A 26728-nucleotide genomic window follows, 5' to 3' on the forward strand; every position below is an offset into this window, starting at 1 on the left:
GTTTATATGCTGTTGTTAAGCAGGCAGCCTGGGGGTTGCAGCGGAACTGCTTGAAACTATACTAAAGGAACTGCACAGATCCCACCCACTCCATTTCCCTCTAATGTTAGCAATCAATTTGTTACCTACAAAAGTGCTGGTATTAGCAAAAGAGAATTCTGAACTTGTTGTTGCTGTTTAGTCATTTAGTTGTGTCCGACTCTTCGTGACCCCATGGACCAGAGCACGCCAGGCACTCCTGTCTTCCACTGCCTCTCACAGCCTGGCCAGACTCATGTTCGTAGCCTCGAGAACACTGTCCAACCATCTCATCCTCTGTCGTCCCCTTCTCCTTGTGCCCTCCATCTTTCCCAACACCAGGGTCTTTTCCAGGGAGTCTTCTCTTCTCATGAGGTGGCCAAGGTATTGGAGCCTCAGCTTCAGGATCTGTCCTTCCAGTGAGCACTCAGGGCTGATTTCCTTCAGGATGGATCGGTTTGATCTTTTTGCAGTCCATGCAAAAAGTCCATAGACAAATAAAGCGTCTCAATTTTAGGCAGGTTTATGGAAGACAGGTGTATTGGTGGCTATTAGTCGCAATAGCTATGTGGTACCTTCATTTTCAGATGAGTTATGTCCTGTAATAGCAGTGGGGGGGGGGCAGGAGTAGAAACAGGGGAGTGGCATTATCTTCAAGCCCTGCATGTAGGCTTCTTGGAAGCACCCTGGCTGGCTACTTCTGGAAACAGAATGACTCCTGGATGTGTCCAGACACGGCATTTACTCCAGAAAAGCTATATAATGTATTCACTTGCTTCTTAGGGGGCATCCACATGACACTTGAGCCTTTTAATACTGCAAAAATGAAGTGGCATTGGAATGATTTTACACAACACCAGAGAGAGTGCTGTTTTCCTTATGCACTGCAACATAGGCTTAAACCTCCTTTTACAGGGAATTAGAGCAGGGGCACTTCCTGAGTTTTTAAAAATTAAATAATTAGTGCAATTTTGCTTAAACAACTGGGCAACAGATCAGGAAAGGAGACTTCCCAGAAAACAGGAAGTGCCATTATCTGTTGCCACACATCCAACTGCTCTAGCCCTCTGGGGTAGTGTGAACTGCCTTGCCTCCCCACCCATATCCCTTCAGCATCTCTGAAAAACTGCAAGATATCTGCGGAGGACAGCGGGAACTCACAGGGACTTACCGAAGTCTCTCTACCTCTGGCTGGGCAATAAACCTTTTCTCTCTCTCTTGCCCAGCCTGAGGTTCTGAAGAACCAGAAAATCCAGGCAACCTGTACTGAGAGGTGAAGCTAGGGCAAGACTGGGGTCAAAAAAGAGGAAGGCAATAACAGCCGCTTTTACAGTCCAAACTTGTACCTTTTCTCGGAAGCAAGTTCCACCACATTATAATAATAATAATATAATAATTTATTATTTATACCCCACCCATCTGGCTGAGTTTCTCCAGCCACTCTGGGCTGCTCCCAATCAAATGTTAAAAACAATACAGCATTAAATATTAAAAACTTCCCTGAGCAGGGCTGCCTTCAGATGTCTTTTGAAGATAGGATAGCTGCTTATTTCCTTCACATCTGAAGGGAGGGTGTTCCACAGGGTGGGAGCCACTACTGAGAAGGCCCTCTGTCTGGTTCCCTGTCTGGTTCCCTAAATGAGGTTTATTCTTATGCAACTTTGTGGGAGTAAAGAGACTCAGCTTGTTTATTAATACATGGTGGTGAGAGAAGCAACCCACTATTCCAATTATGCGTAAGCTACTGATAAGTTAGGGAGTGAAGTCAGGAGCTATTTTTACTGCATGATTAGCAACCATGCCTGTTTTTGTTTTCCTTTAATGCACACTCAGTAAGGCTCTTCCATGTCTTATCAGGATCACAGCACACAGGGAGGGGAGGTTTAACCCTGGGCTCCTCAGCTGTGATCCCAATGAAAATCCCATCTGTGGCAATTAGCATTAGGGGAGAAGCAACTCTGTCATATTAGCATGGGTGATAGAGGGCTAAGTGCTTGCCAGCATCATAGTAGGACCACATCATAGAGCTATCCATGCTGGTCAAGTCATAGAATCATAGAGTTGGGAGAGACCACAAGGGCCATCGAGTCCAACCCCCTGCCAAGCAGGAAACACCATCAGAGCACTCCTGACATATGGTTGTCAAGCCTCTGCTTAAAGACCTCCAAAGAAGGAGACTCCACCACACTCCTTGGCAGCAAATTCCACTGTCGAACAGCTCTTACTGTCAGGAAGTTCTTCCTAATGTTTAGGTGGAATCTTCTTTCTTGTAGAAGATTGACGACATGCGGCAATATCAAAGAACAATTACCCAGTTTAAACACTCTGTGGGATATGCTTTACTTGCGTTGAGTCTGGTGACATGCCTCACTGAGGATGTTCCAGGCAGGATGAGGACACCAGGAACGGAAGGTGTTAAAAGTGATATAATAGTGCTATAAGCCTGTGTTTTACACCACCATGTATAGAAAAAGAGCACACTGGTTCATGCATTTAATGGCAAATTAAAATCCCGGGTGTGCATCCAGGGGATAAAACAGGCTGGCTTAAAGAGTACTAATTCATACTAAGAGTAATTTCAGGGACCTTGTAAGCCTCCCAGAAGTAACTCAGATTAACCAAAGATTAACTCCTTTTAACCAACCAGTCATAGATGTCAATAATCAAATTGTTGTTGTTGTTTTTAAACAAGCCCTTTCCCCAATCATCCAGCACACATCACATATGGTTGTTTCCTAAGTTTGTGTTGCAGCTGAGGTGGCACTCGGTTGCAGGTTCAATCCCCATACGGGACAGCTATATTTTCCTGCATTGCAGGGGGTTAGACTTCCAGTCTACAATTCCTATGATCATGAGTTATACCAAAACTATACTAGCTGCCATAGAAATATTTCATATATTAAGTGGTGTGCAAATTGTGTTACTAAATACCGAAATTAAGAGACTTTGCCCTTCACAGAGATATAGAAAGTGCTCTTCACATTGACTTTTAAACTGCAAGTCCAGTTCTCCTGGGTTAATGGGTCAAGCAGAATGAGGGTTGCTCAGCAGTCTACAGATAAGTTTACAATGGTGAGAACTCCCTCGTAAACTGGGTGGAGAGCCTTTATCCAGACCGAGGACTGAATTTCCATCTGGGGAATATTGGGTGGGATTGGGGGGCAAATGCCACAGGTGGACAGGGCCAAAGTGGGCAGAACAATGAATGTAAATGTTACCTTCTTTGGGTTGGCTGGTTTCCTGCACACCCCTCTCTTTCTTCTATCCTAGCAACCAACTGGCATTATCAAGAGTACAAGGGCACATTCCAGCTGGGCAAAGTTACTCAAGGGGGGGGGGAGGGACAGGGCTGCTTAAGTTGGGGCCTGGGGAAAGGGGTGTGGCTTGGAAGGTGGTGTATTGAGGGAAGTGGCTAGTCACAGCCACTGCCCCAACTCACTTGTTTCCGCTTGGGAAGTGCAGCAGGCTCAGTCCCAACAAGCCCCACACTGGCAAGTGAGAGAGAACAAGCTTGCAGAGGCAGGGCCAGTTGCTTCTTGCCACCTCTCCAGCTGTCCTGCATGGAATACCTACTCATATTTAAGGAGATGGATATACCTTATGATTGAAAACAGGCTCTATAACATAGCTGTCAACAGTCCCTTATTTGGCGGGAAAGTCCCTTATCCCAGTGCTGTGTACCACTGCTGTCCCTTAAATTTCCCAGGTTTCAAAGGAAGCAGCTCCTCTCCCTCCCTCCCTGCCGGTCAGGGAGGAGGGAAGCTCCAACTATGTTGCTTGGCTGCGTTGCTCACCCAATAAGGAGTCTAAGAATGACTGGGGGGGTGGAGCTTGAATGCCTTGTGCCAATAAAATCGGCCACATTGCCTGGGGACTCCAGCGGAGAGGGGACGGTGGTTTTCCTTGTTGCATCCCCTTTGCCGGGTTGCTGCGCTGTGGGAAACACCGCTTGAGGCATCGTTTGGCTGCTGGCTGGGCTTTCTGCCTTTGGCTTGGAGAGGCTCAGAAGTTGAACAAAACCTGTGCTCTGAAAATCCCTTATTTTGGCTGCTGATCCCTTATTTTTAAATCTGTAAATTGACAGCTATGCTTTATAAGCAGTTCACAAAAACAAAGCTCTCTCTCTCTCTATATATATATATACCAGCAGTCAAACTAAAAACTTATGTCGATGCCTACATTTCTGAATAGGCACGATGGAAGAAAAATGTTTGCAAGCCGGTGCTGAAAAAAGCACAGCAAAGGCTGATATCAATAGGCAGTGAGTTGCAAAGTGGGGTGCTGCCACACTAAAAGCTTGATTTCTTACAATTGCAGAATGAGTATTGTGCTGCACTTGTAACAGGGCCAGTTCAACCAATCAAAGCAGTTGAATAGGCACATACTGTACAGGGTAATCCAATTCTCCAAGAAAACACGTTCCAAATAAGTTAAGGGCTTTATACTGCTAAAGACAGGTTTTAAAATGTTTTTTTTTAAACAACAGTAGAAGTTTGAATAAAGCAGGGATGGACACACAAAGAGGCTCTATGGGTATATGGAGGGGTGGCGACAAGGGGAAAGGTGGGGCTGGCAAGCAGGGATTGCAGACCCTAATATAAGTTACTGGATTTGTATCCCACCTTTTTCTGCAAGAAGCCCAAGGTGGCATGCACACCCTCCTCCATTTAATCCTCACAACCTTGTGAAAATTGGGTTAGGCAGAGAGGCAGAGACTGGCCCAATGTCACCTGGGCTTTGAACCCTGGTCTCGCAAGTCGTAGTGGGATGTGAAAGTAGTAAACTTGTAGAAGAAGAAGAAGAAGAGTTTGGATTTGATATCCCGCTTTATCACTACCCGAAGGAGTCTCAAAGCAGCTAACATTCTCCTTTCCCTTCCTCCCCCACAACAAACACTCTGTGAGGTGAGTGGGGCTGAGAGACTCCAGAGAAGTGTGACTGGCCCAAGGTCACCCAGCAGCTGCATGTGGAGGAGGGGGATGCAAACCCTTGTAGGATGTCAAAATCATGGGATTCATATTAAGAACGCTATTTGTGCCATGATGAAATAAAAAGACATCCTAGATATTTTGCACGTCATCCTCTGGTTTAGCATTCCACCAATATACCAATTCACCATTATTTATCCATCTAATTTGTAGCATTTCCTGCCCACCCCAGAACTTGCCAAGGCAAAAACACCCCCCCCTCCGCGACTCTGAAGGACAAAAAAGTGGGGAGGGACCGGGCAGCAGCCCAGCGGTCATTGACAGGGCTGGGTTTAGGTTTGATGAGGCCCTAAGCTACTGAAGGTAATGGGGCCATTTACATGTCCAGCTGTCCTTTGTCAACAACAAATTGCCGCTGTTTTTTGTGCTGAATATATGCTATATGGTAATATATGGAACTAATAGGTATCTAAAGCCATTTGCACATGCAGAATGTAGGCACCCTATATAGAGAAATGAGCAAACCAGTGATATTTTAGGGAGCAGGCTAGCAGGCGGGGCCCATGACTTACATCACAGGAGCCTACACAACACAAAACTGTTGCTGTATGCAGGTTTTATTATCTTATATTTTGGAAATTACATCCAGTTTTTTTTCTTCCTTTAATTTTTTTGGGGGCCCCCAAGAGAGCGAGGCCCTAAGCTATAGCATGTTTAGCTTATACGTCAATCCGGCACTGGAGAGCAAAGAAGGACCTTTCCTCTCCTTGACACCGGCCGGACTGGGGTTTGTTTTCCTCCCGCCGCGCCTGCTGAGCTTATCTCGCCACCGGCGCTCCCGCCTGCCTTCCCCCAAGCCTGGCTGCGCTCCACGGAGCAGAAGGGGCCGTCCTCTCCGCCTCCTTCCTCCTGCTCCTCCCGGGGCCCGTGAGTGGCTCGGGAGAAGGCGGGGCGGAGCAGGACAGGCGGCGGAGACTTTCCCGGCAGCGCGGGGCGGGCAGAGAAGGGGACAGCGGGGAAGCGCGACGGAGCGGACGGCCGAGCCAGCAGAAGCTTCCCAGCAAGCCCGTCGGGGAAGAAGCCGAGCGCTGCCCAACCCGCCCGCTGCGCCAACCTCCTTCTCAGCACTATGGAGGTGGAGGCGCCGCAGGTGAGACCCGCAACGCCCCCCCTCCCCGCGCGCGCCTTCCTTGCGACGGCACCGGGCTGAGCAAGGAGAGGGTCCCTAAGGGGCAGCCCCTTCCCCACCGCAGGTCCCTAAGGGGCGTGGGAGGGGCGAGCCAGGCCTCGTTGCGCCTTCTCCTCCCGTCGGCTCGGGGCGGGGCGGGGCGAGGGCAGCCGGCGCCACCCACTTCTCCGCTTGCGAGGGCGGCTGCCAGCTGCCGGCTTCGCTTCGGCGCCGGCCCGCCCCGTCCTCCGTGACGCAGCGCACACGAGCGCGCTGACTCACCGGCGGGGTGCAGCCATCCCCGACGGCGAGGCCGGGGCAGCTGCTGGCGGGCAGTCGGGTGCTTTAAGTTGGAAAGACCCACGGGACTCACCCGGGGGCTTGGTTTCTTCTCCCCCTGAGCCTGGGACCCGTCCAAAATAAAAAACGAAAGCTGGACCACCACCTGGTGCAAATTTGTAAAAAGAAACGAGTGCTTCTGGGCATGTGCAGAGTGCTGCTCTCGTCGGCCGTGTGCGTGTTTGTGTGCACCACGGGCCCTGCGAATTAGGAATTAGCGCACCCCGGATGGGTTCCATAGCCGTCAATGTTTCCCTTTTTTAAAGAGAAATTCCCTTATTCCAAATAGGTTTCCTCATAAGAAAAGGGAAAAGTTGACAGCTATGGTGGGTTCTGAAAGGGCTTGAGTCCTGAAATCTTGAAAACAAGAACACTTTTGGAGGCTTGGGCTGCAAGCTTTGATTCCTAGATTATTTGAAGGAGATCTATGGAGAAGAAGGGAGGGGAGGAGGAATCTCTTGAGTTGACTGTAACCCCCCCCCCACTCTGGTGTCCACGATCATCTTGGTCCCCTTTAAAAGTAAAGGGACCCCTGACCATTAGGTCTAGTTGTGGACGACTCTGGGGTTGTGGCGCTCATCTTGCTTTACTGGTCTATTATTATATTTTTTATTATTAAGATTTCTATACGTCCCTTCATCTGAGGATCACAAGGGAATTTACAGTATAAAACTCTCCAAAATATATACCTTAGTAAAAAACGTTCCTGCCCCCCCTTCCAATTTAAAGCACCATAGATTATTTAATGAGGCAAAGGCCTGGGAGAAGAGGAATGTTTTTGCCTGGCACCTAAAGATATATAATGAAGGACCCAGGCGGGTTTCCCAGGGGCGAGAATTCCGCAAGCGGGGAGCCAATGCAGAAAAGGCCCGTTCTTGTGTTGCTGCCTTTTTGATCTCTCATGGAGGGGGTACATGAAGAAGGGCCTCAGATGCTGAATACAAGGTCCGGGTTGATTCGAACTGGACGATGGGGTCCTTGAGATACTGCAGTCATGAGCCATTTAAAAGTGGACTGTTGCTGAAGGTATAACTACTGTAATTATAAAGATTTTTTCAATGTGGAAGGGGAATGTGTAAATTGTCACTGATGAATACAACTCACTTGTTTATTTTGCTGTGGTGACATGGGTCTGGAAGGAGGCGTGCGCTGTGGTGTTTTCAGATGTTTCCTATTAAAACATGGCTTCCCAACTTGGGATCTGGTTCTTTGTGTGGTGTTTGGCCATATTGTACGTGTGCAAACATGAAGTGTGTGTTTTTGGTAGTTTCTAGGAACATGCTTAGACTTAACATCATGCCACTAAAAAGGGAAGCTGTAAGCTGCTTTTCAGTGGCGAATTAACTTAGCAGCACAATCCTATGCTTGTTTACTCAAAAGTAAGCCTCACTATGGGACTTGCCCACTGGTTACGGGATTGTAGCCCATACCAGAGCTACCAGTGCTAGTACTCAAAATAACCGTTAGCAAATGCTTTGGGCATTAATTTAACGTACTTCAGTGCTACTTAACTATTAAAATACCAAAATCCACTTGCAACAAATAAAACAAAAAAATTGCGCGCGTGCACAAAAAATCACAAAAAAACAAGTTAAGTTTGGAATCGTAGAGTTGGAAGGGACCACAAGGGTCATCTAGAAACATTTTTCAAAAAACCCCAACCACCTTATTGTAGAAGAAATATTTAAACAGCAGAGTTCCATGCAAACAGCAATACAGTCTAACAGCACAAAGCCTTGGGGAATGAAAACGTCTTAATCTGCCATCAAAATGAGGAAAGTGTTGGTGACTCTTTCCTCTGGGATGCACAAGTACCATCTCTGAAAAGCTCATCTCCCTAGTTAAAACCCACCATTTCACTTCTGCTGATAATAGATTCCTGGATGAGGCCTCAGACTGGCTGCATATACATCACAAATTCAAAGCACCCCCACTTCAACCATCGTGGGAACTGTAGTTTACAGAACCACAATCCGCAGAGCCCCCAAGAAAGTTCCATTCCTGAGAATTGTTGGGAGGAAGCAACATACTTTTAAGTGTAAGGATGCGTATGCAACAAAACTTGCAATTTTGCCAAGCACTGCACCACACCAAAAATAGTTGTTTCTTGGGGTTTTTTACACACGTTCAAAGCTGTCCCAAGTCTTGGAAAGTTATTTCTATTTTCGATGTTGACAGTAACAAAAGGAAAAGTGCACGCATACTTCTCCCTGGTTTCCATACACACAATGCATGATGTTACATAATTCTTCATTCACGGAGTGAAAGTTGTGGCAGGTTTGGACTTGTATAATATCACTAGGCCTTGGGAGTAAGCCTCATTGAACTCCGTAGGACTGGCTTCTGAGTAGATATGTATAGGTTTGCACTGTGTGTGTTTTTTTTCTAAGGCCACATGCACACCATACATTAAAAAGCACTCTTGCACCACTTTTTAACAGTTACGGATTCCTCCCAAAGAATCCTGGGGGTTGACCTCACGGAGCTACAATTCCCATCACCCTCCACAAAATACAGTTCCAGCATTCTCCAGGACTGCATAGAGTGGTGCAAGAAAGCTTGAAATGTATGGTTGCTGAAACTTAACTGTTTCCAGGACCAGACAACTTCAGACTAACATTTGATGTTTGGGAAGCACCAGTTCTGTGTTTGCTTTTTAAAAAACGGGAGCAGCGAAGTAGCAACTGTCCTTTTGTTTCCCCAGGGTGGAAACAAATGGTGCCGTGGCATGAAAGTGTTTTGCTGTGTGTGGACTCCTGAAGCTCAGGGCATGGTATATTCGTGGCTCTGGGTGATGTACCTTCGATTGGCACCGCAAGCAGGAGAGGGCGAAAGACGAGAGCATTAAAAAAAAAAAATCCCTTGGCATCTCTCGACATCTCTTTCATAATCGCCCTCTTCCCCCACCTTCTTCTGGTCTGTCAGGGCTCGGCCTTATATTTTACAGGACTGTTAATTATCTGCATATCTACAAGTGCAAAGGTTGCAACGCTTGTGTAGGGTTCTGTGGCTTTGGGGCACTGTACAGACAGAAATGGATCTATATCACCATCTAAGTATTTTTTAAGGCATTCTGGAAGTCAGCGCTCTAGGCAGAATGGAGGATCTGGCATGCAGATATCACAACTACAAGAAAACAAGCGTCCTTTTGAGGTTTTGGAAGGCTCCAGAAAGGGGTCTGTGGCAAAGGTGTGTGAGGCTTTCTGTGGGCACCTCCAGCCTTTAATCTCCATTAAGTTCAAACTTAAATGTCAGTACTGTGCTGTACTTGCTCTCAAGTGCCTCTTGGAAAAAGAAAAAAAAGATTAAGGGCCAGTGTACATGATTCCCTGCTGAAGGGGGCCACTTCGGAAAAGGTGTTTCTGCAGTGGCTGCACCAAGCAAACAACTTGTCAGGCTACTTTGCTTTGAAGGCCCCCCTCCCCCGTTGCAATTTTGCATGCCGCTGCAACAAAAATATTGATGAATGTTCAGGAGTCCTGTTCTCCTTTGCTTCTGGTCGTTCTAGCTTTATCAAAATTAAGTGAAATCTGTTTTTCGTTCGTGTGTTTTATGTTTATTTTTATGGCGTGTTTGCTACATCATCATCGTCGCCAACACAACCTCTGTAAGCTTTCGGATAACTACTGCCGCACTAGTTTAACCTCGCAAAATCTGGTATTGGGCTGCTGGGGGCACAGTGCTGTTAGAAGTGGTTTCAAAAGGAGATACATAACAGAGGTTTGGGAAGCATGAATGCATGCCAACTGCTGTGGAGGAGAGAAAAAGACAAGAACGTTCAGTAGCACCAGCAGCAGCACTATCTCTGAGATTCAGCTTTAAGCCTTACTATCGCAGGGTGATGTTGGGAAAGTTAGTTAGTACCTTGGCTCAGCACTCAAATCTGAAATGGTGTTGTAAGTCAGTGATGAGAACTGCAACCTGATTAAAGTCGATTTAATTGATTAATCCTCCTGGTTTTTCCTCTCTCAGTCAGTGGATGGGTAAAGCAAGAAGTATTTTTTTCGGTAATGCACTCGCTCAATGTAGCAGGAAAACATTTGCCATATGAGAGCAGGGAGAATGGCTCTTTGCTTAAAATCTTAAGCAGCCATCTTAAGATTTTGTAAAAATTTGTATTTTTTTAAAAAAATCTACTTTTAGTAAAAAAGAAGATCATTAAAAGTTCTGAAATCAACCAATTCACTGATTAAGGGAGCAATCATATACCTATTTACCTGGGAGTAAGTCCCATTGAACTCACTGTGGCTCCTCCTGAGTAGAAACATAGGACTGCCGTGTTAATGTTGCAACCCTGTTTTGTTGGCGCAATAAGGAAAATGATTTCATCCTGAGGAACAGGTCACATTTACTTTATCTTACCCCTTCGTTTCCTGTCCCCAACACTCATAAGGCAATCTGATATAATGCCAAAAGCAAACTTGGTAAGGCATGTCTAATTTCAAAACCAGTCTTAATTTTTATCCCTAAGCAGAAGTGCAGGTATCAGTGTTGGCCTAGAAAGTTATTCCTTTTGGGGGGGGGGGGAGACAGAATCCAAAAGCAACTGTGGCATCATACCATTACTATTTTTGATCTATCTAAAAAATGCTGAAAGAAATGAGCATTCTTTCAGCAAAGCTCTTAATCAGGCTAGTAAAATATGGGGTGTAGGAAATAAGAGACGTTGCAGGGTATGATTGAAAGCTCAAACCTTTTGTTTGTAATAGTTTAAGGTGCTATATGGAGGAGGTGTAACACATTAAATTAGATCATTTGGTGCTCTGTACAAAAAAAGAGAGAGTATATATATTATTTTCCCCCGCACATGTAGAAATGGCATGCCTACTGCAGCTTTGGAGATCTTGACCGAGGAAATGAAATACTTGAATAGATTTAGAAAAATTGTGTTCGTATTCATTACGGTTTTGACAACACCTGATCAAATTGCAAATGTGAGTAATTTGTAACATGGAACTACATATCTTTGAAGGATACTGTCTGCATTCTCCTTTTGGACTTAAGGAAAAGTGGCAGTTGCCTGTCATAGTTTCCCTAAAAGGGCCCTTTCTGTTCTTTATAGCGTGCAAACTTCGGTGCTCTGAAAGCCAGAAAGAAGTTGGGAGTTGTGCAATCATTTATTTCCCCTCAAGGCAGCTGCTTCGGTTTTGGAATGAGACTTTTCTTGAAGTCAGGATCCACTGGGTACCAAGGGTAAAGAGACTGAAGGGTGTAACTGTTTAAAATTGACTTATTTCAAAGAATTGATTTTGCTGTTAATTTTTGCCTCTTCTAACAGTCTAACTGTAAATATTACCAGCAATTCTCCTTGCAGGAAGTTTCTCCCCCAAGACACAGAAATATACAGCTCTTTCAGCAGCTTGTGCAATGAGGAAATAAACTAATTTCTTTTCCTTTTTTTAAAAACAACAACATATTTTAAAATAATAGCATAAAGTATTGCTGTTCACTCGTTAGGCATTTCCTATTTTGGATATTTCCCATATTGACCTTGTGGGGAAACTCTTTTTGCTTTTTTATATAGCATAAGGATTTCAATAGGGCACCTCAGTTACCAGGAAGAATAGTATGAGGGTTATTTTGTGTTACAGCTTTGTATTTTTATGCTGTGAACCGCTTTGAGATCTTTGGATGAGTGGTGGTTTTCAATATATATATATATATATATATATATATATGCTTTCGTAGATTTTCACGGGTACAGGAATGCAGGTTTTGGTGTCCTCGGGTGTCTTCCCGTGTAAAAGTTGGGGTGTCTAGGCGACGTTTCGACGAGGTCTCACTCGTCATCTTCAGGCTGGTGCTTTCGGCTTCCAGTAACAAGAAGCCGAAAGCACCAGCCTGAAGATGACGAGTGAGACCTCGTCGAAACGTCGCCTAGACACCCCAACTTTTACACGGGAAGACACCCGAGGACACCAAAACCTGCATATATATATATATATATATATATATATATATATATATATATATGAGATTACAGCCTTCAGAACAAAGTTTGAAGTACTGTAGCAGACAAGATGAACTTCCCCAAAGCAATATGGGGCAGAGAATGATTTGGGATAAAGATTACAGTGATACCTCGGGTTACATACGCTTCAGGTTACATACGCTTCAGGTTACAGACTCCGCTAACCCAGAAATATTACCTCAGGTTAAGAACTTTGCTTCAGGATGAGAACAGAAATCGGGCTCCGGCGGCGCAGCGGCAGCAGGAGGCCCCATTAGCTAAAGTGGTGCTTCAGGTTAAGAACAGTTTCAGGTTAAGTACGGACCTCCGGAACGAATTAAGTCCTTAACCCGAGGTACCACTGTACCTGTTTTTCTGCCCATCTCCCATCCGTTCTCAATTGCCCCTCTTATCCCCTGGGTTCCAGACATGGGTTTGCAATGTCTGTGGTCCTGCAGGAGAAGCAGGGGAGAGATAAAGGTTAAAGAAACCATTGCTGCTTCTCTTTTTGAAAACTCTTCCTCTCGATACTACTTTGCCATAAAGAAAATGGCCATGCAGTGTATATGCAGGACCTTCGTGATATGCAGGCCTGACCAACAGTCTGTTGGCACTGATTAGACATTAATCTTCTGTAGGTGTGTTTTGCACTTCAGCCAAAATGAAAAAGTAGACCACAGATTAACAGCCTAGTTAAACTTTGTTTTGGCCCCAGTTATCGCATTCCATCCCAAAGCAGCCTATTTCTTGAGTTTAGAAGGCCCTTTGAAAACTTGGAATGACTGCATAATAATTTTTCATTTTTGCACGAGAAAGTATACTGAAATGTTTGAATTGTAGTTAGGAGCACTAAAAGTGCAGCGAGATTAACAGTCTCTTGGAAACATTTTCTGCACTGTTTATGCAACTGACTGGTTTTATAGCAGAGAATAATCAGGCAAGCGTTGCCTGCACGTAGAAAAAAATTGCTAACAGGACCTAGAAAGCCAGACTTTGGAATCCAGATAGCCGAGAAAACAGAACTGCACAGCTTAATAGTTTTATTACATGATTGTTTTAATAAGATAAGCAATTGAATTGGCTTACAAGGAAGAAAATAGAATCTTGTGTAGTATAAGAATAGAGAAAAATCCATAATGTTATGAAATTTCATTCCGACACAGTTCATAGTTTTAAGGCAATTGGAGTGTACTTTGATCAGAGCCGTCTTTCCTATAGGGCTTACTGGCGCATCATGCCAGGGCGCTGGCCTCTCAGGGGTGCCCCAGCGAGTGGGGGAGCTGCGCGGCCTTGCCGGCGGCCTCCCCTTTCCCTGCACGCCTACCAGCTGTGCCCCATCAACTATATGGCTGGCGGGCATGCAGCTTCCTTCCCAAGCCTCCGTGGGAGGAGCGATCTCCGCAGAGGCTTGGGAAAAGGTCAACAACTCTGGGCGCCGGAGGGATCTTTGCACCACGGCGCCGGATATGCTTAAGACAGCCCTGACTTCGACCCTTGGGTATACACAGCCCGATTACAGCATCTCAATTTTCTAAAATGGAAGAAAGTTTGAAAACGTGCTAAAAATCAAGCCGGAAACCCAAAGGATGCTCAGGCAACACCTGACGCAAATCACCACATTTGGACTATCATATCGCAGTCACCTCTGATATGGGTCTCTGTTTAGTTTAAACACCGACAGCTAATTCAAACACACTTTCTTTTGTTACTGCAGATCTGCTTTGTTGACTGAAACCAGGGTTTCTCAGTGTTGAACAGGCTTGTTCCGTATGCTTGACATTGACAAGCTACATGGGGTTTGTGTGTGCAAATATTAATAATAATAATAATAATAATAATAATAATAATAATAATAATAATAAATTATTATTTGTACCCAGCCACTCTGGGCGGCTCAGCTTCCAAAAAGATTAAAATACATTAAAATGTCACACATTAAAAACTTCCCTGAACAGGGCTGCCTTCAGATGTCTTCTAAATGTTAGGTAGTTGTTTATCTCTTTGACATCTGATGGGAGGGCATTCCACAGGGCGGGCACCACCACCGAGAAGGCCCTCTGCCTGGTTCCCTGTAGCTTTGCTTCTTGCAGTGAGGGAACTGCTAGAAGGCCCTTGGCGCTGGACCTCAGCGCCTGGCAGAACGATAGGTATTTGTTGCTGGTCCAAATGAACTTGGGGTCTTGCCGGATCGCTGTCCCTAAAAGTGGCTGTTGTGGAAGAACCTTGTGCAGCTCGATACTGCTTCCTTACTAACACATCTCGCAGTAAATTGGTATATGGCAGAGCTTTCCAAACAGTGTGTTGCGACATGTTAGTGTGTTGTGCTGCAGTGTGTAGGTGTGTTCCTCCTGGGGCTGGAAAGGGGTTAGTGTAACTTCTGGTTTGCTAGTAAAACTGAATTACTGTGTCGTGAAACGATGCATGTCTAAAAAATGTGTCACGGACATGAAAAGTTTGGAACGCTCTGGTATATGGGAAGCTGCTGTCTGGACCCAGTCAGTAAATGGCGGTTTTAAATACAGTTAAAGGCGAGATGATCGACCCCTTATTGCCTGTAAAGAAAGCACTTCCTTTGATTTATTGCCTCTGGCCAGGCTAGCTCTGCAGGTTTCAGAAGCTCATTTTAAGGCGTGCAGGAAGGAAATGGGTCATATATAAGGGCGTGTGGAAGACCATGGCTGAACAGCAAATACTGGGGTTGTCTGTGCCAAGGACAGACATTGCAAACATCTGAAATGAGAAAGAACATGGGGTTGTATCCAGTGGGATACGTATTTGCGTATGGTGGAGCACCCAACTTTCACCAAGTCCCCAATCTTTTGCAGTCCTCGGTACCAATGTTCTGCAAGCTTGGGTCCCTCTGATGGACTACAACTCCCATCATTCAAGTGTGCCCAAGCTTTGCCTTGGTCTCATTCATGTCACACTAAACTATAGTGTAGTGATACCCAAATGTGATGACAAACTTGTCACAGTTTAGCATTGCACCCAAGTACAGTCCGTCCAAATATCACACATATCATATGCTACTTTTAGAAAGGTAAACTGTATCACCATAAATGAATATTTCTAAATATTTTTCCACATCCTGGTGATGCTACTGTAACCCAGAATGTATGTATCGCTGGTTGAAGAGATGTATGCATGTAGACATTGGTTGAATTGTCCCACCTTTCCATTGGCATGCTCAAGTGTTTAAAGAAGTTATCGTTGCATCAGACCGTTACGACAGTTTAGTACAAAATTGTGGCAAATGGAAGAATTGCCGTGCAAAACAATTCTTCATTGCAGCTCGAGAGATTTGACCTCTCCCTTTTGCTCCTGTGAGTTAAAGGTCTTTCAGGGAAAGACCAACAGTGACGGAAAATTTAGGAGCAAGTTTTGGCTTTCCTGCTACAGCTGATGGTCGTCTTCAGTAGCAGCAGAAAATAAGGGTGCTTCAAAAACTCTGTTTTTATAAAACACACAGCAACTTGGAACAATGCCAGTAGTTGGGTACTGAACTGATTCTCTTCCGATAAAATGTTTAGGTTTTCAAGCTTCCTATTCTGAATTGAGTGATAGCTTTTTAATGGAACACTTACACCAGGTACAGTTAAAAAATGGCATTTCAAAAAAGCTGGTGTTTCAGTGAGAAAGGTTCTTTCATGAATGTTTTATGGAAGCATTCCCACCAGATGAAAATTATCTTAGCCACCTAGTTATAATTTTGTTATGTGCCTCTTGAATTCTCAGAAAATACTTGAGTTAAAACCATTGGAGCATGTGTCTTATGCTCCCCCCCTTTTTTTAAAAAAATTGAAGCGCTCAAAATTGTTGTGTAATCCAGAGCTGGTCGTGATACATAACTTCCAATTGAGAACATTGCATATATAATTTGTAATGAGGCCTATTGAGCATTATGGGCTAAAAACCACTCAAGGAATATGATAGCGAGGGCCAAGCCAGCCATATAAACTTGTTTTGATGAATAAAATAACACGATCAAAATGACTTTTATCGAGGAGCAAAGCTGCCCCTTCCTCATCCTTGTAGTTTTGAGCTTTTACTCACAACTGATGCAAGATTGGGTGGGAAGGTTTGCAGATCAGTCTCTTTAATTGTAGGGTGCGCTTAGAGAAAGGCAAGGACCGTGTACTATGTAAGGTAAACCGGAATACTTGCGTTTATAGGTTCCTTGCATGCATGTACGCTTCTGACTCCCACAATGTTTAGATGTGAATGCTGGGAAACTTCCATTTCCATTTTTGCATATAAAGAAAATGTTAGATATGCACGGACTCGCTGATTTTAAGCTTGAGGGCGTCTGTTTGCATCCAAAAATATGCCATTTCCTAGCAGATGTAGCAAAATAGTGTTCAAGTGCAGCAGAATGAAAACCGTAGGCAGTTTTTAAAAATTTGTTTATTATAAGGAAAGTAGGTCACGTGGAATTTAAAATATTCATCCCACGATGGTATAAAAGCATATATTCTTCAGTTACCCCTTTCCCCTGAAGCCTTTTGTTTGGATAGTTTCGAAATGGCTGCGTGGGCAGATGCCTCTGGGTTCTGGCTAGCAAAGTGGGAAAGAATTAGAAAGAGAACAAGGGGGAAAGAAGCTATTGGCTTTACTCTTAAATAAAACTGAGGCATAATGACAGTCCAAATCATGGGTCGTGACAGCAACACTTATTGCCAGAACCATACAGCTCATCCGGTGCCACTAAAACAAGACCTGTTTGTTTTTTTTTAAGTGAGGAACCCTTCTGACTTGGCTCAGTTACCTTCTTTCTGAGGTAAACGATGTGATCGGCTTTTGAGGCTGTTTTAAGACATACGATTCTGAGGGATTCTTCCACTCACCTCAAGATCTTACATGCCTTCCTTCATAGGCATGAGATAAATATGCTTGCTTCATGTTTGTTTTAAATTTGAAGGAGCTGTTTCTGCCCCACTTTGGTCAGTTGGGTTTCATTAGGGTCACAATGCAGTAGAGCGTGTATCTTCATCATCATCACTATTATTAAGATAAACTTGTTTGAGCCAGAGAGTTGGTGGCACTCAGTTTGAAAAACCCTGTTTTCCTTTTGCCCCCAAATTTCATTGCATGCTTTCCTGTAAAGATCTTTTATAATTAATTTATTTTTAAGGCCTCCTGGCAGGGATTTAAAACATATTTGGACCACAGAACGCTTTTGTTATATACACCTAATATAAAATTCTAAATATGGGGCCCTTGCCTTGCTCCTTTTGTTTATCCTGATGCAAATATGTTTGCTAAAGCGCAATAAGAGTTAATAGCCAAACTTTACAACGCACACGGAGAGTTTCACATAAAATCTATAACTGACTACCCAGATGGCAAATGCTGATATGTAAACCTAAAACATGAAATTTTCCGTTGGGGTCCAGATGGCTGCTTAATGTGAATTGTTTAACATTTATGTTTATCTTATTAAAACTGCCTTTTATAAGTCCAGACTAGGCTTAGCAATGTGGCTCGGAACAGGCTCTGGAAAAGCGTATCAGTAAATGAGTAAAAACACCAAATGCCAGTCAGCATTTGATTTCGAAAAAGAGAGGGCTTCATTCCTAAGCGTGCTGCGAAGCCATATCATTTGCCTAGGTAGCTGTGGTCTTGTAAGCGTGAGTGTGGGGGGAGAGGTAGTGATTACTCAGTGGTGAGGCAAAGGCACTCTGTGCATGCCATGGGGCAAGTTTATTTCTTGCTGTTTCAAAGATTCCTGGGCTCAGGCTGGTGCCGAGGACGGCTCCCAAGCCTGAGCGCTCAGACAAACTAACCCCTGATACTAGCATAAATGCCTGCGTTTCCTACCTGTACTTGAACGGACCTTATACAGTGGTACCTTGGTTTTAAAGCATCTCATAAGCCGAACATTTCGGAAGCCGAACGCCGAAAACCTGGAAGCAAATGCTTCTTTTTTCGAAGGCACCTCGGAAGTTGAGCGGCTTCTGCTGCTTGTTTTTCAATGTTCTCAATTGAATTGAGGCTTCCAAAGTGAGTTTTTGGTTCTCAAACATTTCAGAACTACAATGGTCTTCCAGAACGGATTATGTTCGAGAACCAAGGTTCTACTGTAGTTGTTTTAAGCACATTTGTCAGGGTTTCAGGGAGAGAAGAGCAGATGGGGGAGGAGACAGAGAGCGAGGGGGAAGAATCCCAGAGAGATGAGGAGGAGGATGACGATGACCAAAGGTCGTCCATGAGTCTGTCCAGTGAGTCAGAGGACTCCCAAAAGGGGGCCCCCCTGGTCAGACCAAGGGGAGGCCAAGGGGGAAAAAGTGAGGAGCAGGGGAGCGAAGGGAGAAGCCCCAGTGGGAGTTGGACACCGGAGCCGGCTTCTCAGCCGGAACGGAGTGAAGGGGGTGGAGTTACCAGTGTGTCAGAGGGAGCAGAGCAAGAAGGAGACAGGGGAAGGAGATCGGAGCAGGGCGCTCAGCCGGAAGGGGTGGAGAGCAGCACCGGGAGCAGTGTAGCGGTCGAGAGAAAGGTCAGAAGCAACGTACGCGCGCCAAGTTCAAATGTAGAGGCGCGCGGAAGTGAGGAGAGCCCTGGGGAGGAGCCCGGCCCCAAAGCGAGAAGGAGGGGGGCGGAGGCGTCAGAGGATTCAGCCTCCGGCGAATCCCGGCGAGGGGGAACCCAGGGGGGCAGAAAGACCCTGCGGAAAAGGAAGGAGAGGAAGAGGTGGTCCAGCACAAGCCTCTTAAATTGGTGTAGAGGCGGGACGGATTCAGAGGGTACTTCAGCGGTCTAACGTTACAGACGTAGAGTCACAAAGATGGAATGTAAATGGAGCAATGATCTTCAATAAAGACTTCTTGTAAATAAACTGGATCGGATTTGGGTCTCTTGTGAGCTGGGACCAGACGGGTGGCTCTGACAGTAAGTACCCTCCCAAGAACGCAAAAAATTTTTTTTTGCAAAGCTCACCAACTGGAGCAGCCATGAGCACGGAGGAACACCTGCTTACGCTGAGGAAGCAGGTTACCGACCTCACAGCTGCAGTCATTGCATCTCAGAAGAAGAATGACGAACTGGAGAAGGCTTGCCAGGACCTGCGAACAAGGTGGGAGCATGCAAGAGGGGCAGGGGTCCCGGGTTCCAGATCGGAGGGAGTTGCACTTGGACGGCGGGGGGGCGCCCTAGTTACGCACTTTGATGGCAACCTGCAAAACTACCCTAACTTCAGAGCAGACGTCGTGTATGCACTGCATTTGCTTCGTCATGATTTTAAGGATGAGGAGGAAAAAGTGGGGTTCATAATTTCGTTTTTGCATGGGGAGGCCAGAGCTTGGTTGCGCAATTTGTGGCGCGAAGATGGCCCTGCCCGCCGCAATTCTGATGAATTTATTAAAGCGATGGATGCTTGTTTCCAGTCATCTGTGGATGTGGATATTGCTCGTAGGCAGATGCACGGACTGCGGCAAGGCAAAGCCACTGTACGTCAATATCACTCCAGATTCTTTGCGTTACTAACTGCGTTGGGCTGGGAGAAGGATAGTAAACCAGTAAGAGATCTGTTCTGGGAAGGTCTTAGCCCCCCCGTCAAGGATGAGATCGCCAGAGGAGATAGACCCCAGACCCTAGAAGACGTAGTGCAGAGGGCTTTGGCAATCGGAATACGACATGAGGGACGCCCGTGGCACGAGGGGGAGGGACCCCAGGCGCGTGCACCAGCGAGAACCCCCCCTTTTGTCCCCAGGGACTTCAGCCAGACGCACCCCTCGCCCTTGGAGAGGCAGGGAGAAGAGCCGATGGAAATTGGTGGTGCTAGGGCTCAGACACCATCCAGAGCCCCTGTTTCCGGTGCAGTGAAGGCGAAGCCTCCTAGAGGGACCAGGAAATGTTACATCTGTGACAGTGCACACCATATGGCGAAAGAGTGCCCCCAGAGGCTCCAAAAACACACTGCAGCTCTAGCAACGGTGGCAGCGGAAGTGGTGCAAAGAGAGCAGCCTCAGGGAAACGACAGTGCCTGGCTGGAAGCGGAGCTACTGGGGCTCAGCCAGGCGGATCTGTAGAACAGTCCCCAGCACCTTTGCAACGCACAGACCCTTTACCACCCAAGCCAGCAGTGCAACTCACTGCAACCCTTCAGCTGCCGAATGGACACTCCCTGGAAGTTCCCATCACGATTGATTCAGGGAGCAATGCGGATTTTGTGGGAATACAATTTGTCAAGCAGCATAGCATAGCGCTCCTGCCTGCAACGACGCCTCTGAACGTGGTCACGGTGGACGGCAGGAAATTGCTGGGAGGGCAAGTTGTGCAGCAGACGCCTCCCATGGTGATGCAGATTGGAAACCATCGAGAAGTCATTAGCTTCAATGTCACCCACCTGTCAGACACGCCCATTGTGTTGGGCATGAGTTGGCTGGAGAGGCATAGTCCCGCTGTAGCGTGGTACCAGCGGCAAATCACCTTCTGCTCATCGTATTGTGCTCAGCATTGCATCCAAACCAATCAGGAGGAAGGGGCTGAGCAGCAGCTGCAACTGGGCATGGTGCAGGCAGTGCCTCACAAGTACGAAGGATTCTTGGAGGTTTTCTGCGAGAAAGAAGCTGACAAGTTGCCGCCTCACAGGCCTTACGACTGTGCGATCGACCTGGTGCCGGGGGCGCAACTGCCAACTGCAAAGCTGTATTCCATGTCTGAGGACGAGATGCAAGAGCTCAGAGAGTTCATAGAGCATAATCTGAAGCGCGGGTTCATCCGGGAATCCAAAGCAGTGGGAGGCAGTCCTGTTTTCTTTGTGAAGAAGAAAGACACGCCCCAAAAAAGACTCATTGTGGACTACCGGTTCATAAACAGACTGACTAAGCCCAAGGCCTTCCCCATGCCCAAGATTGACGACCTCCTAGCGACCGTTAGGAAGGGTAAGATCTTCACCAAGTTGGATTTGCGTGGAGCGTACAACCTCATCCGCATTCGGAAGGGCGATGAGTGGAAGACTGCCATGTTCACGCCTCTGGGCACGTATGAATACAGAGTTATGCCGTTTGGTCTCCAAAATGGCAGCCACGTTTTCCAAGCATTTATGCATCACGTGCTGGCGGGACTCCTCTACAAGAAGTGTGTATGTTTTCTCGACGACATCCTGATTTTCTCGGAATCGCCGGAAGCTCACGAGAAGGATGTAAAGGAGGTCCTACAGAGGTTGCGGGAGCACAGGCTGTACGCCAAGTTGGAGAAATGCCAGTTTGATGTGACGGAGGTGGATTTCCTTGGCTACAAGCTGTCCGACGAGGGGCTGGCCATGGACAGAGTCAAGGTCCAAGCGGTGTTGGACTGGAAGAGCCCACGCAATCGGAAGGAAGTCCAGAGATTCATCGGATTTGCCAATTTTTATCGCAAGTTCATCAAAGGTTTTGCAAAGGAGACGGCAGCAATCACGGACACCCTCAGTTCCAAGAAGAAGAAGTTCGCTTGGACGGAACAGGCAGAGCGCTCTTTTCGGAAGCTTAAAGGCCTCTTCGCCTCCGAGGAACAGCTACTGCACGTGAATCCCGGCAGGCCCATGCGGGTAGAAACCGACGCGTCAGACAGAGCGGTTGGAGCCGTCCTTCTGCAGGAGGATCCGCAAGGCAATTGGAGGCCGGGCGCCTTCTACTCCCGGAAGCTCAGCAAGACGGAGCAGAACTACACCATATGGGACAGGGAGCTATTGGCCATTCATGCAGCTTTCAAAGCGTGGCGACACTTCCTCATAGGAGCCAAGCACACAGTGCAGGTGCGCACGGATCACAAGAACTTAGAGTATTGGCGAACGGCGAAGCTGCAGACCCAAAGACACATGCGCTGGGCAGAATTCTTTGCGGATTTCGACTTCAAAATAGAATACATCCCGGGGGACTCCAATGTTATAGCCGATGCGCTCTCCAGGAAACCGCAATACCTTGAGGAGACAGCACCAATAGCAGCGAAGCACATTTTCGCACCGCAGGCGTGGGCGTGCGCAGCCATCGCAGTCGATCTGGACGCGGTGCGACGCGCGTTGCAAGCCGATCAATTTGCACAATCCAAGATGGAGGAGCTGCGCAGCGGGTCGCAGAGAGACGATGAGTTCCAGTTGCGAGATGGGCTCTTGACTCGCAAGGGTGCCCTCTACGTGCCAAACGACGAGCTTCGCGCAAAGGTTCTGCAGCAATTGCACGACGCCCCCAGTGCGGGCCACTTCGGCAAGGAGAAGACAATAGAATTAGTGGCCAGGGACTTTTGGTGGCCCCAGATGCGGGGAGAGGTGGCAGATTACGTCGCCAGATGTGACACCTGTCAGAGGTCCAAACCAGTACACCAGAAGCCAGCGGGATTGCTGGAACCGCTGGAGACGCCGCAGCAGCCGTGGGAGAGGGTAGCCCTGGATTTTGTTACTGACCTGCCCAGCTCCAGGGGCAAGACGGCGGTACTGGTGGTTGTGGACTTGTTCACCAAGATGGCGCACTTCATTCCTTGTGCCAAGGTGGCGACGGCAGAACAGACCGCCAAACTCTTCATCGACCACGTGTTCAGAGTGCATGGACTACCGCAGTCCGTCCTGTCCGACAGGGGGCGCCAATTTGTTTCCAACTTCTGGCAGAAGCTTCTGGGTATCCTGCACGTCAAGATCGACCTAGCGTCGGCGAGACATCCACAGACCAACGGCCAAGCAGAGAGGGTCAACGCGATCATGCAGCAGTACCTGAGGTGTTACGCCAATCAGCGACCCGCAGCGTGGGTGGACTACCTGCCGATGGCTGAGTTTGCCTACAACAACACGAAGCACGCATCGACGGGGGTGACGCCGTTCTTTGCGAACAATGGCCGTCATCCCAGAACCTTTCCAAGGCTTGTAGCACCAGGAGAGGGAGTGCCGCAAGAGGCCGACCAGTTTGCAGCAGAGTTGCAAGAGGTGCACGAGGAGCTGAGGAGACATTTGGAGCTGGCCAAACAAGCCTATAAGGTGCAGGCGGACAAACACAGAAGGGCGGGAGAAGACATCCAGGTGGGGGACTGGGTATGGTTAGCGGCCCAAGCGATGCCAGCCAAATCGTTAGCCAAGAAGAAGCTAGGACAAAGGCAGCTAGGACCATACCAAGTTGAGGCTAGGATCAATCCTGTAGCATTTCGCCTGGCCCTTCCAGAAGGCTCCAGAGTACACCCGGTCTTTCATAGGTCGGTGCTCACTCCCTACAAGGCCCCGCATAGGTTTCAAGAGTCAGAAACAGTACCAGACCCACGCAAAGAGTCACCCAAGAGGGGGGGGTCGCCTAGGGCCGAACCCCTCAACGAGGTCACAGAGATACTGGACTCGAGATGGGGGGAAGAGGGGGTTGAATACTTTCTCGCCAGAGAGGGCACCCCAGCCACTGCCAATAGTTGGGTGCTGGGCTACGCGTTAGACGAACCCCTTTTGAAAGAAGAGTTCCATGCACTTTTCCCACATAGACCCATGCCAGCTGAGTACTTTGATGACTGGCTTTTCACACCCACATTGTCAGATAGCACGTTCAGGGGTTTCTCTTCCTCCGGGGAAGGAACTGCAGAATCGAGCACGCCCAGGGGATCGTGTTCGGGAGTGGACACACTACCTTCGGATTGGTGGGAGGAGCAACCAGAGGAGGAATGGCGTAAGAGGTGGATGATGGGGCCTTGGCGGGCAGCACCAGAGGAAGTAGCAATGGAAGAAGAGACTGAGATGGCTTTGGGTGAAGAACCCGAGTTCGAACACACATACACAGAACTGCCAGCAGAGAACATTGACGTAGACGACCTGTATCCTGAGCCTACCCCCGAGGAGCCGCAGTTTCCACAACCGGCACCCGCCGAGCGGGAGGGGGGAAGGGGGGGCTTCGAGGGGGGGATGGATGTCAGGGTTTCAGGGAGAGAAGAGCAGATGGGGGAGGAGACAGAGAGCGAGGGGGAAGAATCCCAGAGAGATGAGGAGGAGGATGACGATGACCAAAGGTCGTCCATGAGTCTGTCCAGTGAGTCAGAGGACTCCCAAAAGCGGGCCCCCCTGGTCAGACCAAGGGGAGGCCAAGGGGGAAAAAGTGAGGAGCAGGGGAGCGAAGGGAGAAGCCCCAGTGGGAGTTGGACACCGGAGCCGGCTTCTCAGCCGGAACGGAGTGAAGGGGGTGGAGTTACCAGTGTGTCAGAGGGAGCAGAGCAAGAAGGAGACAGGGGAAGGAGATCGGAGCAGGGCGCTCAGCCGGAAGGGGTGGAGAGCAGCACCGGGAGCAGTGTAGCGGTCGAGAGAAAGGTCAGAAGCAACGTACGCGCGCCAAGTTCAAATGTAGAGGCGCGCGGAAGTGAGGAGAGCCCTGGGGAGGAGCCCGGCCCCAAAGCGAGAAGGAGGGGGGCGGAGGCGTCAGAGGATTCAGCCTCGGGCGAGTCCCGGCGAGGGGGAACCCAGGGGGGCAGAAAGACCCTGCGGAAAAGGAAGGAGAGGAAGAGGTGGTCCAGCACAAGCCTCTTAAATTGGTGTAGAGGCGGGACGGATTCAGAGGGTACTTCAGCGGTCTAACGTTACAGACGTAGAGTCACAAAGATGGAATGTAAATGGAGCAATGATCTTCAATAAAGACTTCTTGTAAATAAACTGGATCGGATTTGGGTCTCTTGTGAGCTGGGACCAGACGGGTGGCTCTGACAACATTAATATCTGTGCTCTGAGAAATAAAGACCTGAGCCCACCATTTCCCAGTCCTGCAAAGGCCATTATGGAGACTCAGCGTGGTATAATAGTTAGACCAGGCATGCCCAAACTCGGCCCTCCAGATGTTTTGGGACTAGAATTCCCATCACCCCTGACCACTGGTCCTGCTAGCTAGGGATGGTGGGAGTTGTAGTCCCAAAACATCTGGAGGACCGAGTTTGGGCATGCCTGAGTTAGACCAACGTTTCCCAGACTTTGGTCTCCAGTTTTTTTTTTGGACTACAGTTCCCATCATCCCCAACCACTGGTCTTGCTAGCTAGGGATGATGGGAGTTGTAGTCCAAAAACTGCTGGGAACCCAAGTTTGGGAAACACTGAGTTAGACCATTGGATTGCAGTTGTAGACACTCAAATCCCCAGTCAGTTATCAAGTTCACTGGGAAACCTTAGGCCAGTTTTCATCTCTAAACCTACTTCAACATGGTTGTTGTAAGTGCAAAAGAAGAAAGGGACCATGGAGTGGTATTCAACTGAATAACTGGTTAGCAAACTGATTTCTTCATGCACAACGGGACTCCTCCCCCAATAATAATAATAATAATAAATTCTTATTATTATTTATACCCCGCCTATCTGGCTGGGCCTCACCAGCCACCCTGGACGGCTTCCAACAAAAAATTAAAAATACATTTCAACATCAGTCATTAAAAACTTCCCTAAACAGGGCTGCCTTCAGATGTCTTCTAAATGTCAAATAGTTGTGCTTCCCCTCAGCTTTTGGTGCAGATTTGGGGTGGCAGAGTAGGATGGGAGGAAAGACTCATTGTGCAAGCAGAAATTGTTTTGCTTGCACCATTGTTTAGGTGAATACCACCCGCAGTAACCACCCTGAGCAACTTGGAACAAGGGCAGGATAAAAATGTAAAATAGTAATCCTTATGAATCAAGCCCCGCTGAGACTATCGTTAAACTACTTAATAACCAAATTATTATTCACTGGAAGTGTTAGTTGGTTCCCATCACGATTAAAAACAACGTACATTTTGATTCCCAGTGTTGGTTGGACAGTAGTGAATGTCTCACATAAGGGGTGTTCCCGAGTTACAGGGGGGAAAGCAGGTTTTAGTTGAAAACCCTTCTTGTCCAAAACACTTGCTTTCACAGGTGTTGAAAGCCTAGTCCTTCTCCTTGGGCATTCCCCTTTCTTGGATCTGCCCAAACAGCTATTTCCTCTGACATAATGTGGGAACTTGCACAACGAAAAAAGAGAACAAAAGTCTTCTTATGGAGCAAGTCACATGATAGACCATTGCGTTGTTTTTTATCAGCAGTAAATTTTCCTGAAGGATGTGGTTAGCGAGACATGTGTTATGTGTTATGTACCATTTATTAATCTTGTGTAGAATTATCAACACCTTCAGCCACATTTTGACATTCATCTGAACTTGGCAGCTGATGCAAGCATTTACAGGAACCTTAAGAAATATTTATGAACATAAATTTGTAGAAATCAATCTAATTGGAACATAGCCTTAAATACTTTTTTGATGGGGTGTGTGTGGAAGCTTTATTTAAAATTAATGAAACAGAGCGCCTGCAAATTATCATATTAAGCATATTCCAGTTAATGAAAAAGTCATTGCATCGTAAAACCAGAATCGTGGAATTGTCCAGTTGGAAGGGACCCC

The 26728-nt window shown here is 47.2% G+C and overlaps 1 protein-coding gene across 1 annotated transcript in view; it reads left to right on the forward strand.

The window, feature by feature from the left end:
- Positions 1-5910: 5910 nt before the first annotated feature.
- Positions 5911-26728, forward strand: part of NFE2L2 (NFE2 like bZIP transcription factor 2) — a 30763-nt gene continuing 9945 nt past the window's right edge. The window contains exon 1 of the mRNA XM_081890524.1: positions 5911-6096. Within this exon, the coding sequence (XP_081746650.1) occupies positions 6076-6096 (21 nt within the window). The 5' untranslated portion in view covers positions 5911-6075. The remainder of the gene's footprint in view (positions 6097-26728) is intronic.

This window comes from Podarcis melisellensis (genome assembly GCF_964234715.1).
Source record: "Podarcis melisellensis genome assembly, chromosome: 1".
Taxonomy (NCBI): domain Eukaryota; kingdom Metazoa; phylum Chordata; class Lepidosauria; order Squamata; family Lacertidae; genus Podarcis; species Podarcis melisellensis.